General features: G+C 34.8%; 1 protein-coding gene across 1 annotated transcript in view; it reads left to right on the forward strand.

Annotated features, from left to right (window-relative positions):
* The window catches only part of TGS1 (trimethylguanosine synthase 1), a 59,306-nt gene that overhangs the window by 15,972 nt on the left and 25,248 nt on the right, over positions 1-18,086 (forward strand). Inside the window, exons 6-10 of the mRNA XM_036757157.1 lie at positions 504-590; positions 10,494-10,668; positions 12,432-12,747; positions 15,217-15,372; positions 16,402-16,545. Coding sequence (XP_036613052.1) covers positions 504-590; positions 10,494-10,668; positions 12,432-12,747; positions 15,217-15,372; positions 16,402-16,545 — 878 coding nt within the window. The remainder of the gene's footprint in view (positions 1-503; positions 591-10,493; positions 10,669-12,431; positions 12,748-15,216; positions 15,373-16,401; positions 16,546-18,086) is intronic.

Consider the following 18,086-nt stretch of genomic DNA (forward strand, 5'->3'; position numbering starts at 1 on the left):
TTCCATTAGAAAATTGGGTGAAACCTAGTGAAAGAAGCAACACTGTATTCTCAATATAGCCTCTATAGCTTTTGTATATATATCCAGATATAAGTATTTTTAAGTCAGGGCTGTCCAAAATGCGGCCCACAGTGTGATTTATGCGGCCTGCCTACAAGCATAGAAATTTACATAAATGCTTTAGTAAACAAACCCAAGCTACTGCAGAGCTCTCGCTAAAATTGCAAATCAAAATATATTGTCTATTGTTTCAATAAAAACCTAAGGTTGGACAGCCCTGTTTTTAGTGATTTGTAAAGTCCTAGTAAGAGAACTATCCTTTTCCTGGTTATTTGAACTATAGTTGATTATTATAGAAAAGCTACAAGTATATTGATTTATGTACATTCTGCTTTGTGCCAGTTTACATTTTATTATTTCAAACTGTTGAAAAGGATAGTCTGGAGATAATGGAGCTTGTTGATCAGTGTTAATAGAAACTGTTTCTCTTTTTGTATTTGTAGCCATGAACTAGATATTGAAGAAAATCCAATTGCGGAATTTGATGATAATGGCTCTGTCTTGGGATTCCAGCATGGCTCTGGGCAAAAGTAATTTTTTATTCATGATTTCCATATTCTAAATTTTAGAGTTTTCTATCCATATTAGATTGGTCAATATGAATGTATTTTCTTACATTTTAGACCTTGCAATTTAAACAAGGAATCCACAGCAATAGATCTGAGATTCTCTTCTCCTAAACAGGTTATAATTCTTTTCTTTGTGTAACTGCAACTTTGTAAAATAATCTTAAAGATTATCATAAGAAAGGTATTAGTAAATTGAAGAATTCTCTTGACCTCAGATCCATTTGGCTAATATAGTATGAGAATATGGACCCTTTTATACATTAACATATTCTTGTATCCAGATAGGAACTTCCAGGTTGTTAAAGTGTTTTGCCAGTAACTCTTGTCTCTTTTTCTGGCTCTATAGCAGCTGTGCTGAAAGGAAACCACCTTAACATTATCATGAGCAGTGCTTAGACCCTCTTGGAATGGCCACTATAGGGAAAAGAAAACAACAAGAAAGTAGGAAAAAGAAAACAAAAGTGTAGTCTTGTCCTTGAATAAAGTGATAATAGACCATTTATGTGATGCTTTGAGGCCACAAGTTTCTGTAGTGAAAAATTTCTTTGACATAAGAATTTCATTATAGGGAATATATACTTTAAGAAGAACCTTTTTTAAAAAATCTTTTCAAAGATATTTTAACAGTCTCATTTTTAATTGTGAAAAACTGGAATCCACCTAATGACAAAGACTGAGATATTGGTGTAATACATGTTACAGGGTGGGAAGAGCATTTGACTTGAGATTCAAAGGATTTGGTTTCAAGTCCTAGCTCCTCAGTTTCTCAGCTATGTGACCTTGGGCAAATCACTTACCTCTAGTAAGATTGAGGGAGTTGAATTAGATCATTTTTAAAGGTACTTTCTAGCTTATGACATTTTGTGGCTCTGTGAATATTTGTTTGGTCAGACATTTGACGTAATTAACCTAAAGCTTCATACTGATAACTCATCTATAACTTTGAGAGTTGCCTGTGAAAATTATAATGCACTTAAGGATGACATGAGAAATAGAGAAATATATGTTATATTATAAAGTATTATAAAGAAACAGATACAGAAGTTATAAGGCATTATAACTATACAAAAATATATACACAACTATAGGGATAAGTGAGAAAAGAGTGGAAAGGAATGCAAAGCAGTAGTAACTGAGAAGTTATTGATATCTGATTAAAATATTCTAGTGTACATAGTATATAAATCTAAGTTTATTTGATTAAGTTCATGATAAACTACTTAAAATTTAATATACTCACTTGTGCATTAAACGTTTTTAAAGCATGTTCTATGTGTCAAGCTCTGCTAGGCATTGCAGATACAAAGAGAAAAGCAAAACAGTACCCACTTTCAAGGAGCTTATGTTCTATAAGGGGAAAACAGCCTGTACAAAAATGTAAACACAAAATAAATTCAGAATAATTTTACTTAGGGATTTAATCATAGGCTTCTTGTAAGATCGTACTTGATCAAAGCCTTGAAGGCCTCTAAGGACTTTTTTACACGGGATGAGTAGATAATGAATTACAGGCACAGAATAAGGCCTATGTAAGGACACGCTGATGAGATTTAGAATGTAAAATATGTGAAAGAGAAAGGGGTACTCTCAGCCTGGAAAAGTAAGGTAGAACCAGATGAAGGATTTGAAAGTCAAAGGATATTGTATTTTATTCTAGAGCCACTGCACCTTCTGCATTAGGGTAATGACATGTAATATACCTTTGCCTTAGGAGTGTCAGTTAGACAACCATATCTGGAGGTTGGGTGGGAGAGGAGAGGGTCTTGTTCTACTTCTACTGCAATTCACTTCACTTCTTTCCCATCTCAGTTTTTTTCCTCATCTGTAAAATAATGGGAATAGATCTCAGATATCATAGCCAGATTTCTGTAACTATAAATGTCCCAGTTTTCCATTTAATTGCATTGTAGAACTAAACATTCGTTTATTCACTAAGCATTTATTGGTCGCTCACTATGTACATAACTACTGGGTGCTAAGGGAATTACAAAAGAAATCTAAGGCGTTATCTCTGTCTCCTAGGAAACAACAATAAAATTGGGAAGATAGTTTATATACAAATAAAAACTGTTGAGTAATACATGATTAGTGCCAGAATGAGCAAAAGCAAGAAGTACTATTGGAATTCAAAAAAAAGGACCCTGTGAAGAAATACCTGGACCTTAAAGGATGGATAAGATTTGGATAGACATAAGGAAGAGAGAGACTGGCATTAAATGGAAGGTGAACAGTATTCCTTCAAATCTCAGCTCAAATCCCACCTTCTGAGGTCTTTTTCCATCTCCCCAGCTGCTAGTGCCTTCCTCTCCGGGATTATATCCCATCTACTCTGTCTCTCTCCCCATCTCTCTATTTACTTCCTGGCTCTTTTCTTGAATTTGTATATACTTAGTTATTTGCATGTTATCTTCTCCATCAGATTATCAGCTCCCTAAGGCAGCTTGTTTTTACCTTTCTTTGTATCAGTGCCTAGCACAGTGTCTTGCACATAGTAGGTGCTTATTGAATACTTTTGAGTGTAAACAAAGGCTTGGAGTACCTCAAGGATAAAATACAAACTAAAGTTGTCATTTAAAACCCACAGTCTGCCAGTCAGGATTTTTATCTTCAGGCTCATATCACATAACTTGTCTTTATATACTATTTCAGTTGAACTGGCCTATTTGGCATTCCATTTCCTACCTCTGCGCCTTTATACAGGATGTCCCCATGCTAACAGCATAGTATCTCCTCACTTCTAGGCTAAGTTCATGTGCTAATTTCTACAGGAAGCTTTTCTTCATTACCCTAATTATGAATACTAGGATAATGAAGTGCTAGTTTTAGGTCCAGCTTCAAATTGTCTCACACACACATACACACATTTATGTATTGTGTTACCCAGTAAAATATAAGCTATTCAAAGCTAGGGACTGTTTTTCCTTTCATGTTGTCGTATCCACAGTGTTACCATTTCTTTTGGATTATTGGCATACTTTATATCCTCCTTAGCAGTCAGCTAAAATGCATGTACATATGAGATAAAATTTAATTAAGAGTCTAAGACTATTTGGTTGCTTCTTTTATACATTTATCTCATGCCTGTAGAAACATAGCTCTAGCCTTCTAGTCCAGCTTCACTTAATAAATGAGGAAACTGAAGCCTAGGAAATTTAAGTGACTTGCCCAGGGCCATATAGGTAGTATATGGCTAAGCCAGGAGGTAAACCTGAGTCTTCCAACTCCAAAACTAGTACTCTTTGCACTGTATCTCAGGCAGTCCTTCTGGTGTAATTTGCTCACTCTGTCATATCTTTAGTTGAGGAAAATTCCTAACCAATTTGTGAAAAGTAGAGATAGATGGTTCAGCGGATAGAGCTCTGGCCCTAGAGTCAGGAAGACCTGAAATCAAATCCAGCCTTACTAGCTGTGTGATCTTTGGTAAGTTACTTAAGCTCTATTTGCGTAGGAGGCAGCTAAGTGGCTCAGTGGATAGAGTACAGGACCTAGAATCAGGAATACCTAGTGCCCTCAGATGCTTATTAGCTTTGTGACCCTGGGCAAATCACTTAACCTCTGTTTGCCTTAATCTACCAGAGAAGGAAATGGCAAACCACTCCAGTTATCTTTACTAAGAAAACCCTATGGACAGTATGGGGTCTTAAAGAGTCGGACACAACCAAACAACTGAACAACAACTATCCCAGACTAAATAAAATCGAAATGATTATTTCCTTTTAGAAGAGGATTCACAGCAGAATTTATTTTAAATAATTTTAAATCATTTAACATTCATTTGTACATCATTAACTCATTTACAGAGAAGTAAGAGAGTAGAGAAATCTATAACTTAGCTAAAGAATTGCGAACCATGAGAAATTTTAGAAGTGAAACTATTAATAGCTTGCTTAAACACTTTAATGTTTATATACACATTGTATGTTGCATATACACATGTATATCTGCACATGTGTACATAATGTGTGTGTATAATCTTAATCCCTAAGTGATAAGGAAACTGGCACTCTGACTTGCATATTCATTACTTGGCTATTAAAGTAGCCAGAATTGTACCCAAACCCAGATGTTCTAATTGAAAATTGTATCCATTCCATTTGCCACATAATAATTTTAGAAATATTTTAGGTAGAATCTAAGGGGAAAAGTCTGTATGCCCTCTCTTGTTCCTTCCCCCCCCCCCCAAAAAAAAAACCACAAAAACTTAATTCTACACAATTTTTAGAATGCATGTATTTTAAAAAGTAAAGTAAAGATGTAAAGACCGGGGGGGTGGGGGGGTGGGAATCATTAGATCAAGAGAGCCTTGTTATTGACAATTGTATGTAAGTTTTCAGAATTCTGTTAAAATAATGGCTTCTAATAAGAAGCATTGTTGGAAGGAACGATCACCTCTGTGCCAAGTTGTCACTTAGGAATTCAGAACAGCTACAAAATGGCGAATAGCTAAGAAAACAACCAAAAGGTAAAAGGGGAAGGGAATTAAAATCCTCGGGAAAAATTCACCTCACAGAAAATAGAAAAAGAAATTAATAACTGAATAAAACTTAGAAGTAGCACAACTTTAATAAGATTTTAGACCTTTACAAATAGAGGCAACAAAGCTAGAGGATAAAACTCAATAAAATAACCTAAAAATTCTTGGGTCTCCAAGAAAAATATGAAGAAATAAAATCTGAATACATTTCAAGAAGTAGTACAATAGATTTTCTTGGAAATGATAACAGAAGACAAAATATAATTTCATAGAGTCAGGAATGCACTTGCCCCCAATTCATTTCATACAAGAATATTGACATCAGGCTGTAACAGAAAAGATCTTAGAAGCATCCAGTAAGGAATAAATCACATCAACAAAAAACTAATTTTCATAATGACAAAAGATGTCTCATCCAAAATGAGACTTGAAAGGAGGAGCTGAGGTGTGATTTAGTAAGAAAACGTAACTCACTCTAAGATTCCCTGTTTAGCAAAATGAGCATATTGCTAATGAGATTTTTTTTTTAGCGTAAATAAAAATTAACAGACCTTAATGCCAAGCAGAACTTACCAGGGCCCTTGACATGCAAACCAATCATGAAGCAGAAACTTAACAAGGTAAACAAATCTTTAAGGAATTCGTAAATTGTGACTCAAAATACTTTCATAGAATTTGAGACTTCACTACTTAATAGGTTAACCTCCTCAGAGGGAAAATTCATCCTCCGTCCATTGCAGCCCATCCCATTTTTGACAGCTCCAATTCAGAGGAAGTTTTTCCTAATGTTAACATTTTTGAACTTCCACCAATCGTTCCTCATTCTGCCCTCCATGAAAAAACAAACAAGACTATCCCTTTTCTATATAATAGTTCTTCAGATACTTTGAAGACCTATCATTGTCTTTCATAAAGTGTCCTTTTCAGGCCGACCATCCAAAGCTCCTTCTCTGGCAAGAACTTACAGCCCTTCTCCATCCTAACTGTCCTCTTCTGGAGGATCTCCATCTTATCAGTATCCTTAAACTGAAACCAGTCTACCCAGTGCGGTCTGATTAGGATATAGTTCTTTTTACATATTGGAAGGTATAGATAGGCAGTTGTTTGTTGTCTTTTTTTATAAGTTAATTTATTTTTAGATAGGTTATTGTTAATTTGATGTTCTACCTTTTAAGAAATTCACTGGGAATTAGTAGCTGGGAATTGAGTGAGAAAACTCCATTTAAGGGGAACAGAGGAAATTAATGTGGGTACCATAGGTATAAAAATTGTGAACTAGAATGAGCAACTCCTAAAATATAATCATTCCTACCAAGAATCAGCAAAAGGCAGAAAGCTTTGAAAAGAATCCCAGAATCAGTGTTTTGTTTTTATTTATTTGGTGGGTGAAGGGAGTATGACAGTGTACTATGTAGAGTCAAGAATTTGTCTTCGGGAAACAATATGTACTATACTGTTAATCTTAGGATAGTAAAAAACAATGTAATGGTATTACAGTAGGTAGAAACCCAAACAAAAATTATATCTCTGAATGTAAATGAATTGAATTCACCTTTAATAAAGGTGGTTCTAAAATAGATTAGAAAATAAAATTTAATATTGTTACTTACAGAAAACACATCTAAAGTATAGATAAAACTATAGATTTAAGATGAAAGAATGGAGTAAAATTTATTTGCTTCAGCTTCCTACAAGGAAGTTGCATTCTAATACTATATGATAAAGCTGAAATAGTATTAAAACTGGTAAACTGTATCATACTCATTAGTGGCATAGACAGAAACTAACTGTGAATATTGAATGTATTTGCACCAAATGGCATAGTAACTAAGTATTTAAAGTAAAAGCTTGATTTTTTTTTAACAATTCTGCTAAAATTTTCCGAGATAAAAAAAAAAGATTTGAGGAGTAGGAGATTATTGGTATAATTATTGTTGTTATTCAAATTGACAACTGAAAAGACAAGCAAGGAGGAAATTACAGATTTGAAGAGAATGTTGAAAAAACTTGATCTGATAGCTCTATATAAAGAAAATCCATTTGACTCTTAGAGATTTTACTTTTTTCTCCTATCACTCACAATAAATGATACCTCTAGGACCTAAAGAATTCATCTTTCATAATGAAGAAAGGCAGAAATCTTAAAACACTTCCTTTACATACCATAATACAATGAAAATAGGAATAAATAAATGAATACAAACAAAACATGTATACATTAATAGAGCCTTAAAATGGTAAATACTGTGTGTAAATAATGAGCAGAGAACAAACATGGAAAGAATAAAAAACAATTAACAATGATAGTAGTAATATGGCATGCCAAAACTGATGGAATATGACTAGCACAGTGGGTAAATTCATATCCCTAAACACTTAATAACAAAAGAGAAAAGTAGAGGAAATTATTTAATATTAAAGGCAGAATACAATGAATTAGGAAAAAACCTGAACTAAGAAAACTGGAGCTGTTAAGTGAATTAATCAAAGAAAGAAAAGACCCAAATTACCAAAAGGAACTAATCAGACTAAAGGGAGAGGAAATAAATTACCTGAAACTGTTGTTACATAACCATAACATAAAATCAAGTTGAGCTAGATGAAGATCTATAAAAATTTTTAAGAAGTTGGATTTTTACCAAGAATGCAAGGGTTTGAGATGTGTTCAAAGCAATAAAATTATTTGATTATGGCAATAAATACATTTAAAGCTTTCAATAACTTAACAACCATCATATTAACACTGAAAAGCATAATAACAGAAGGACCTTTGCAATGCCTAACATGGCAAGGCATCTTTCTAAAATTAAGAACTAGCAATATCAGAGAAACACTAGAAGTTTTCCCACTAATATGGCTAAAGTAAAAAAATGCAGATTGTCTCCATTACTTCTAGAAATAAGAGCTACAACAGCAAAACAAAAAAAAAGGAATAAGCATTAGTAAAGAGCAGGAAGAATGATTATCTCTATGGATAATAAGTACTGGACTGAGTGTTTGACTAGGAGTCAGAAATGTCTGGGTTCGGTTCCCTCTTTGTTTAATAGTTCTATTATAGGTGAATCACTTCTGAACCTCAGTTTCCTCATCTGTAAAATGAAGGTGATAATAACAGCAATACCTATCTTAGAGGAAGATTGTGAAGCTCAAATCAGTTAATGTATGTAGAGCTCTACAAACTTGAGAATGCTTTATAAATGTCAGTTATTGTCTAACCCAAGAGAGGTGACAGTCACAAAATATAGTTGAAATATTAAGTAGCTTCAGCAGGGTAGCAGAATACAAGATAAGTCCACAAAAATCTCCAGTGTCAATCTCCAGCTGTTTTGAATGTACCTATTAATTTATGGGTTTTAATCTGATGAAATATCAGACCCTTCATGTATGACTCTGGAAGTAGAATGGTGTCATAAATTTGGAAGAATTCAAAGAAATATGGTGACTCATTCATATTACACAATGTCGCAGAGAATAAAGTAAAGGAAAACTATTACAATATTAACAAAACTCTGATTAAATACAGTTGATGATGATACAGTTGGTGATGATACTGCCATGTTAAAGCTAAAGCAAACAGGCTTCCTGTCTTAACAAAGCACTAACTAATAAGCTTTTGTAATCACTTTTACTTGTTTGTAGAGATCATGCTTTGAGGTTTCTGGTTTTGTTATAACAATTATATTAAGATAAAAATAAATTGATAGAATTTTTTTACTTAATAACTTATATAACATTACTATATATGTTAAATAGTTATATTTGCTAAATTATTTATCTGCTTGGTCTCATATTAAAGTTCAACCCAAATTAAAATGAGCAGAAAGTTCACTTTACTATAGAATGAAGATAACTTCCTCAGCTACGGTACATTATAGATAGTGCTTACCTTGTAGTCAAGAAAACTGAGTTAAAATCTGCCTCAGGTACTTATTAGCTGTGTAACCCTGAGCAAGTCAGTTATTTTCATTCAACCTTGGTTTTCTCATCTGTAAAATGGGGGTGATCCTCCCAGGTTTGTTGTGAGGATCAGATGAAATAACATCCAAAACATATTGTAAACCTTAAAGTACTATATAAATTCTAGCTGTTCTCATAATGACTCTCACTGCTTATTTCAATACTTATACATAAGATGATAGCTCTGGAGCTGGAAGGGATGTCAGAATCTGTCTAGTCCAACCCCCTCATTTTCTAATTAAAGAAGCAGGTCCCCACAGGTTAAATGATTTACCCAAGGTCACACAGATTGTGTTACAAACTGGATTTGAACTTAGATAATCCTCTGATTTCAAAGTTAATAACAGTTTCTATTGTACCATACTAATCTCTTGAAACAATTGAATACCTTGTCACTACAATATCTAAAATTGTTCTTTAACCAACTTCAGAATATTAAATTATATAAAATTAAATTCATGTTAGATATATTGAGTTGTATTCTAATTTTTTTGAGTAGTAAACTGATTTGGTCTCTTAACTCTAAAATAACTTTGAAAGGAAAAAAAGTATAAAGATATATACCAAATAATAACACTGATTATTAATCACAGTTAGTAGGAAATGGTAGGCTACATTCAAATCACTGTGGCATATAAGAAGTTCTGGTTAGGTGAAATCAGTTAGCAAGTATTTGTTGAGTGTATAGTTCGTGTTTCACACTCCACTATCATCTTAGAGAAATTTACATGACACATGAAACAGTGATAAGTAAAATATGGTCTTTTGTTAAAAAGTGTTAAAATTATTATGTTGGTACTCTAGGGTTTCAGAGGATTAATCATTTAAGGTGGGAAAGAACAGAGAAGAACAGACTCTCAGATACTTTGGATGAATGGAAATTTACTACACTTACTTTGTGATTTAAGATTAATTTTACTTCAAGCATTTTGTGATAACTTGAAGTAATTAAAGATGACCCTACCTGGCTTGTTGTGAAACCAGATTTGGAAATTAGTGGTATAAGGCAAGATGTTTAAATTTGTATTTACACAAAGGGTCTGTAGAATTTTGCTGTTGGTGAGTTTTAGTATTTTGATTTCATCTTTTTTTTTTTTAAGGGCATGACTAGTCTTCCAGCTTAGTATTAGGTAATATGTTCATATTGCAACTTGCAGGTTTAATTTTGCTTTTTTGAAACCAATAAGCTAGACCTTAAAAATTACTAGAAACAATGAGTCTTGTCTGTATTTTTTACATCTTTGTGTGTGGTTTTATCTTAAAAACAAAATTAAAACCCTTGCTGCTTCTGGTCAAATGAGATACAATGCTTAAAGGGCTTTGCAAACATTAAAGTATGATATAAATGTCAGCTATTAGAAAAAATATCAATGAAAAAAGTTAAGTTAATGATTCTTGCTATAGCCAGCTAATGTCTTGATTTTTGTTTGCAGATATGGTGGGATTTCAAATTTTAGTCGTCGGAAAGTTAAGTACCTGGAGAAAGATGTGAAACATAAAACACAGTTTCTGGACATGCGCAGACAAGTAAATACAAAAAACAAACACATCTTCTTTCCTGAAGAGTCAGAAAGACCATTTTCCCGGAAGAGTAAGACTTTGAGTAAGGTATAACTAAATTGTAATTTATATAGCTAGAATACCCTATCCAGTTATTTAGATCTTTATTTCTGTAAAGGATGTTTTGCATCTTAGGTGTGTCTTAGTACATAAATTCTCAGGGATAAAATTCATATAGTTATTTTAATTAATGAGATTTAACCCAGGTCCTCTGACACTATGATCCATGTTCTTTCCACTTGACCACATTGCATTCCTCCTCAAAGGACATCTTCAAAGACTTTGTTCCCAATTCTTTCTTTTGTTTCCACTGTGGTCAGTCTGACCTGTTGGCTATTAGGAGGCTTAATGCTACTGTCAGTGATGATACCAGTCATGTAAGAAAGGATAAATTCTGAGCTCGAGGCTTAATTAAGTGTTCACCTTGCATTGTCTGTATTAGTTTTTAGAAACCAATATTCATTCAATCTACCAAATCACTGATTTCATTCTTTAAATCAATCAATCAATAAACATTTATTATTATTTAACATACTGTGTCCCGGGCACTCTGCTAGGCACTGTGGATACAAGGATAAAAATGAAATCATCCCTGCCCTTAAGAAGCTTCCATTATATTAGGAAATATGTACACATATAAGTAATTATAAGATACATACAAAGTACCCAAATTTTGTCCCATTATCTTTGATGCTAGTTAAGACATTTAACATAGTTTCTTTCCAGGATGAATGAATGAATGTAAAAGCATTTAGTAAGCACTCGACACACATATAGACAAGTTGAGACATTCCTTGCTCTTAAGGAGTTACTAACCAAATGGAAGAGACAGCACATATAGGAGGTTGCATGTCAGGTGGAAAGGTCTCTGGTGATTTATAGGGTTCAGTGGCAAACCAGATGGTAATGTACCTTTGTTGTCATTTTTACAATAAAGCCTTATCTCTTTATGATATTGAACTGTTTGATAGTGCCAAAGACTCAGTTGATAACAACTTTCTTTTCTTGGTCTTCAGTATCTGTGGCTTCTGAGGAAGCCAGGGCTGGTGCCTTCGCTGAAGCAGTTTTCAGGTCACATTTTCACAGGGGTTTTTTTCTCTGGATGACTGCTGCAGAGGTGTTGCTGGGCTCAGAGTCCTGAGCTATTTCCACTGAGGCCTCAGGGAGAGTAGTAGTTAAAATGGTGGCAGTGGTTTTACTCACTAGGCTGCTTCTGTTCTCCCTTTCATGGCCTCTTGCTCTTTTATGTAGGCTGGTTTGCTTGTCCTGTGGGTATTGAGCTGGTCAGTAGTTGATGGTGATCGTTGGCCTCTGATCTATAAGGGTTGTATCCCTTAATGATAGCTAGGGAGAAGGATGGGTTAGAGGTAGATTAGACTGGAAGCCAGGCTGTTGATGGGTATAAATCTATGTTAAGTTCCTTTGGTGGGGGGAGGGAAGGGGACTTAGTTGCCCAGAACTTCCTAAAACATCCATATGTATCAATAAAAGCAAGGTGGCATTATAACTACTCTATATACTAAGTTTTCTTTATAGTAGGCCATTTTTAGCAACCCTGATGCCTTCTTTCTTGTACTAGAGATACATAATGGGTCATGGTGGGTCAGAATGCCAAATTGCTCAGAATTGCTTCTGTGGATTATGTGGAATGAATCAGTGTTCACTTGTCATTAAAATATTCTTGTTAGAGTTCTTTATCGTTCTGTAAAATAATGGGCAATTCAGATGTCAGTAATATCAGAGAAAACATTCTATATGTGGTTTGATTACTGTGTCTGTGTCTACATAGCATGTTTGTGACATAATTCCAGGTGGAAAAATTCCTCAAGTGGGTTAATGAACCAGTGGAAGAGATACCATCACAGGACCCTCAAGATGATGCACAAGACACTTGCACAAGCAGTGATTCAGAAGAACAAGAAAGATCTGTTAAAAAATGTGATGACCCTTTTGAAATTAGTAATCTGGAACCTGAAAAATGTGATGCATTTTCTTCAACCAATGAATTTGAAATGGAAAAAAATAAAGAGGACAACAAAACAACTGCAACAGAAGAGCAAAAATGTGTTTCTAAAAGGCAACTGGTTACTCTAGATATTCCAGATTATCTGCAAGTAGAAACAGATGGTAAGAACAAGTATACTCATTTGTAATAGATTTAGAAAAATATTTACTGTGGTATTCCAAGAACTGATGTTTGCATTAGTGTGTATACTCCTTGCACCAGCACAGCTCATACCATAACCATAGGTCATCTCTATTCCATGCTTGATTATTGGACTTCATTGGAGGTGGATAAGACACAGGACAAATATAGTAACTTCTCCATTGTTAACAGCTAATCGGTCAATAAACATTTTTTAAGTGCCTCCTATGTTCCAGGTGATGTGCTAACTAAACTTTGAGGATACAAAAAGAGTCAAGCTGCCTTCAAGGAGCTTACAGTCTAATGGGGGAGATAGGCAAAGAGTTATATATAAACAAGTTATATGTAGGATAAGTAGGAAATAATTAAAAGAAGGAAGACTATAATTAAGAAGAGTTGGGAAAAACTTCATTTAAAAGGTGGCATTTTACTTGGGACCTAAAAGAAGCCAGTAGGCAGAGATAATAAGGAAGGAGAGCATTTCAGGCATGGGGACAGCCAGAGAAAATGCCCAGAGCTAAGAAAAGGCTTATGTGGAAGAGCAAGGAGGCCATTGCCATTGGATCAAAGAGTACATAATAGCCAGTAAGAAGATTGCAAAGGAAATAGGGAACTGGAGTATAAAGGGCTTTGAATGCCAAATAGGATTTTGTATATGATCCTGGAGGCAATAGGGAACTGATGGGAGTTTATTGGCTAGAGGGGTGACATGGTCGACCAGACTTGAACTTTAGGAAAATCACATTGGCAGCTGAATGGATTAGAACCAAGAGAGACTTGAGGCAGGCAGACCACCTGAAAATTATTGCTATAGTCCAGGTATGGGGGGATAGGGCCCTGCACCAGGGTGGTAGCGAGGTAGTAGTGTCAGGAGAAAGGGAAGTATACTCAAGAAATTTTGCAAAGGTGAAATTGACAGGCCTCAGCAATAGATTGGACATGGGAGACTGAGAGATAGTGAGGAGTCCAGAATGACTCCTAAATTGTGAGCCTGGGGGACTGGAAGGGGATGGTAGTATCCTTGACAATAAGAGGGAAATTTGGAAGTGAGAAGGGTTTGGGGGGGAAAGTCCAGTTCAAGATGTCTGAAAAGTAGTTAAGAGATGCAAAACTGGAAGGTTAATGAAGAGGTCAGGGTAGAATAGGTAAATTTGAGGATCATTAACATAGAGATGGTAATTAAATCCATGGCAGCTGATGAGAGTAGTATAGAAAGAAAAGAAAAGATAGCTCAGGATAAAATCCTGTGGGAAAGCTATAGTTCAGCATAATCTGGATAAGTCTCCAGTAGGACCACTGACTTTTTGTCTTTCTTCATTATAAAAAAAAATAAAGTGAGGGGAAGAAGTGAAAGTGGATGGTTATTGGCTTTTGTTGATATGAATTGTCACTGCAGTCTTCGCTCACTCAGCCCTCTTTGGGACAAACAAGAATGGTAGCACTCTGGCAAAGAGTGTAGATAGAAGCTGTCATGGCTTTGAAAATAGCACTTAACTTGCGGTAAAAGTTTACCTTTTTTTCAATTTTTTTTAAGAAGAAGAAAAAGAGTTTAGCAAAAAACAAAACAGTACATTACTCACAGTTCCCAGCCTCTGCATCTAGGGAATTTCTCAATTCCTTTCCACAGTCAAGTTTGGTATTATAATTACTAGCAGTCTGCTTCAATTTTTGTTCCATTTATTTTGTTACAGTAATGTATACTGTTTTCCTGGTTCTATTTTACATTGTTTTGCATCAGTTCACATAAGTCTAAATTTGCTGCTCTGAATTCTTAATATTCATTATGTTTATGCTGTAAAATATCCCATTATAATCATGGCCATAATTGTCTAGACTTTTGCCAGACAATGGGTGCCTTTTTTTTTTCCAATTCTTTGTTATCACAAACAGTGTTGCTGTGGCTATATTTTGTATAGAGAGCCTTTCTGTCTTTGACCTCAATGGTCAAGTCATGTCTCCAAGCATTTATGAAGCATCTCCTTTATGTAGTAGGCACCATGCTAAGGACTAGAGTATATACCAAGCAATGGAATCTCTGGTCAGGAGGTGTGGATATTTTAATCATTTTGTTTTAGTATAGTTCCAGAATGGTTAAACCAATTCACAGCTCAACCAATCAAATATTTTTTAGGCTCCTTCCTTGTGCTAGACATTCTAGCACTGGGAATACAAAGGAAAAGGTAATCTCTCTAATGGTGTACATCCCATCCCCACCACACCTTCTTATCTATGGCCTCCCACAAAGACTGCAAAAGATACAAAATCATACATATATGCATATTGTTTATTCGAGATAGCCAAGGAAAGAATTAACTCGAGTCAGGAGCTCAGTAATATTAGTTAAGAAAAACAGATGTTATTTTTTGCTAACAGTAATATAATGAAGATTATTTTGTCCTGTTATTTTGGATAGTTTTGACTTTTTTATGCTGTGTTTACTTTTACTACAGTTGAAGCAAAGAAGAAGAAAAAGAAAAGCAAGAAAAAGAACAAAACTCTAAATCCCCTCCCTCCAGAGATTGCTGCTGTTCCTGAGCTGGCCAAGTATTGGGCACAGCGATATAGACTGTTCTCACGATTTGATGATGGGATTAAATTGGACAAAGGTAAAGTAATACATGATGATGAAATGTAAAGATTCAGATTGACAAATGCTTTGTTGTATCATTTATTTGTTATATTTTTTAAAAACAAAGTACAGTGACATTAAATAGAATATATTTTCATCTTCACCTACATTTTTGTTACTTCTGGAACTGTGATTTCATTGAAATAGAGAACTCTCCATGAGGAAACTCCCTCAACCAATGTGAGAGTTGCTTGGCAACAGTCACTTTCTTTGTGGGGAGGATTGGGGAAGTATTAGGTCACAGAGCCTTATAAGTAACAGAGGCAGTATTTGAACCCAGTTGTTCATGACTCTGGGTCCAGCTCTTCAGCTTCCCTGCCACCACCTCTACTGGTGGTACCTAGTTAAACTAAACACTTAAAATTTTGAGTTCAAAACCTGTTGGCTTCCACTGTAACCCTGAGTAGCCCTGCAAATTATTGTGCACTTGAATGTTTGGGTTACCTAAAAATTGTGGCTTGTTTTCTGTCTAAATAGGATTTTCAGTAGGATCAGAGTTGTACACCTTCAATAATCACAGTTCTCAAAATGAATGTTTGCTTATAGAAGTCCCCTAAAGAGTCCAAAGTCCTCTTAGCAGAAGCTCTGAGTATGGGGTGGGGGGCGATGCTTGAGGAGGAAAGCTTATAATTTGAGAGGTACCACTGGGTGGTTTTGTAGGAATTGACTCCTCTTTGTTTACAAAGCTGATAGTGTCTCTGTTAATCTTAAAATTCAAGCACTGCGAAACAAATTTAAAGGATTCTGTAAATGTAAAAATTATTAATATTATAAAATGCAAATTCAAAAGGATTAAATTCCCGTCCCAGACCCTTGTTAATTATATAACTCATTTTATTTGGCTTTGAGTTTTTTCTGTTTAAGTGTCTTCTCAATACTCTGGATCTTACAGTAATTCACAACTAAATTTGTACTTTCTGAACAGTTATTTTTAACTTTATGCTTATGCTTGACTGGATTTCTTGTTGTTTTGCACAACTTGACCAGAAATATTTTTCCCCTTTAGAGGGATGGTTTTCAGTTACACCTGAGAAGATTGCTGAACACATTGCTGGGCGTGTCCATCTGTCCTTCAACTGTGACATTATAGTGGATGCATTTTGTGGAGTTGGAGGCAATGCCATTCAGTTTGCCCTAACAGGAAAAAGAGGTAATCAGCTGTTAGACAGGAAACTCTTTTCCTTCAGTTTGTCTCTATGTGTATTTGCTTCGAACAGTTGAAATGTAGGCATCTTGTATTACTCTGTGTTCGTATGTTAGTCTGCAGTGCTTACAGTGAAGCATATTTTAAACACTGAAAATATTCGCAACCACTTTTAACTAAAAAAGCCATGTTGCTACCAGATGCCTTGTAGAATCTAAATGTAATAAAATATTCTTATTCAGAAATTCAGTGTCTTAAAAGCTGCACTCAGAAGAGGCATGATCTTTCATCCTTGACATAGAAAAAGTAGTTTCTGTTTTAAACAGTAGTTTCTTGTTTAAACAAAAGATAAACTTAAAATGTCTTGATTGTTTGTTAAGTTTAGGTGGTTCTCCAAAGGATAGATAGTAACATTGTCTCAGGCCTATATAGCAGTTATGAAATTTAGCTAGGATTTTGTAAGAGTGAAACCAATGGTGCATAAAGTAATAAGCTTTGCTATTATGCCTTCAATTCACCCAGGGGATGGTTTAAAGCCTAAAATAAAACAAGTTGTGGAAAAGGCTTTGGGAAACAGAAGCAATGAGGGAAGGAGGATTTCATGCAAACGACACCCCTGGGTCTCAGTCATGCATGAAGGTGTATACATTGAGATCTTAGTTACCACAATCACCGTGTCTGAGCAGGATGCCTGGCAAAAGAGGGAAGTGAGATAAGCCACCCCTGGTCTTGGTACAGCCAAGTGAATGTAATTTCAGTCTGTTTTAATAGTTTGTGGTAGCACTCATAAGAAGTTTTGGTGTAGGGCATAAAAATTTGGAGCTTAAAGATCTCAGTGAATCTCGTGTGTTAAAAGTAGCACTCAGAAGAGGCATGGTCTTTCATCCTTGATGTAGAAAAAGTTTCTGTTTTAAACAATAGTTTCTTGTTTAAACAAAAGATAAACTTAAAATGTCTTAAATATTTATTAAGTTTAGGTGGTTCTATAAAGGATAAAAGTAACATAGCACCAGCTTTCAGTATCACATTGTCATTCTGCTCCTGGACCACAAATGTAGCAGATTAAAAAGCTGATCAAGATATGATCTTTTCTCTCTTACTTGTTTGTGTATCTAGACCAGAAATAGGGTCAGTCCTTGTAAATTCATGGTTTTCTGCAGTAACTAATTGGTTGATTTTGTATATTTTGGGCAATGATTTTATTTTGCAAAAATGTTAACGTTTCAAAGCTACTTTTAATATGTTTTGAAGCAATCATTAATAAGCCTCCATCTCATTGGGGAGTAAAGATCAAATGAGCTCATTTACTTAATGCTTTGTAAATTTTAAAGTAATATATAAACATCACCTATTGAATTTTTTTTAATAGCTTATTTACATGACCACCATGGAAATCATGTTTCATTTAGCCCTTGTAAGTATTGCACTAGCTTTTTGGAGTCCGTACTTTATGGCAAGGGGCTCATGTGCACTCTATAGATAAGCCAAGGTGCGCTTTTATTAAGCATTGCTAATTCTGAAACAGCAATAAATTAAATGAAATCAGC

The sequence above is a fragment of the Trichosurus vulpecula genome, chromosome 1, assembly GCF_011100635.1.
Source record: "Trichosurus vulpecula isolate mTriVul1 chromosome 1, mTriVul1.pri, whole genome shotgun sequence".
NCBI lineage: Eukaryota > Metazoa > Chordata > Mammalia > Diprotodontia > Phalangeridae > Trichosurus > Trichosurus vulpecula.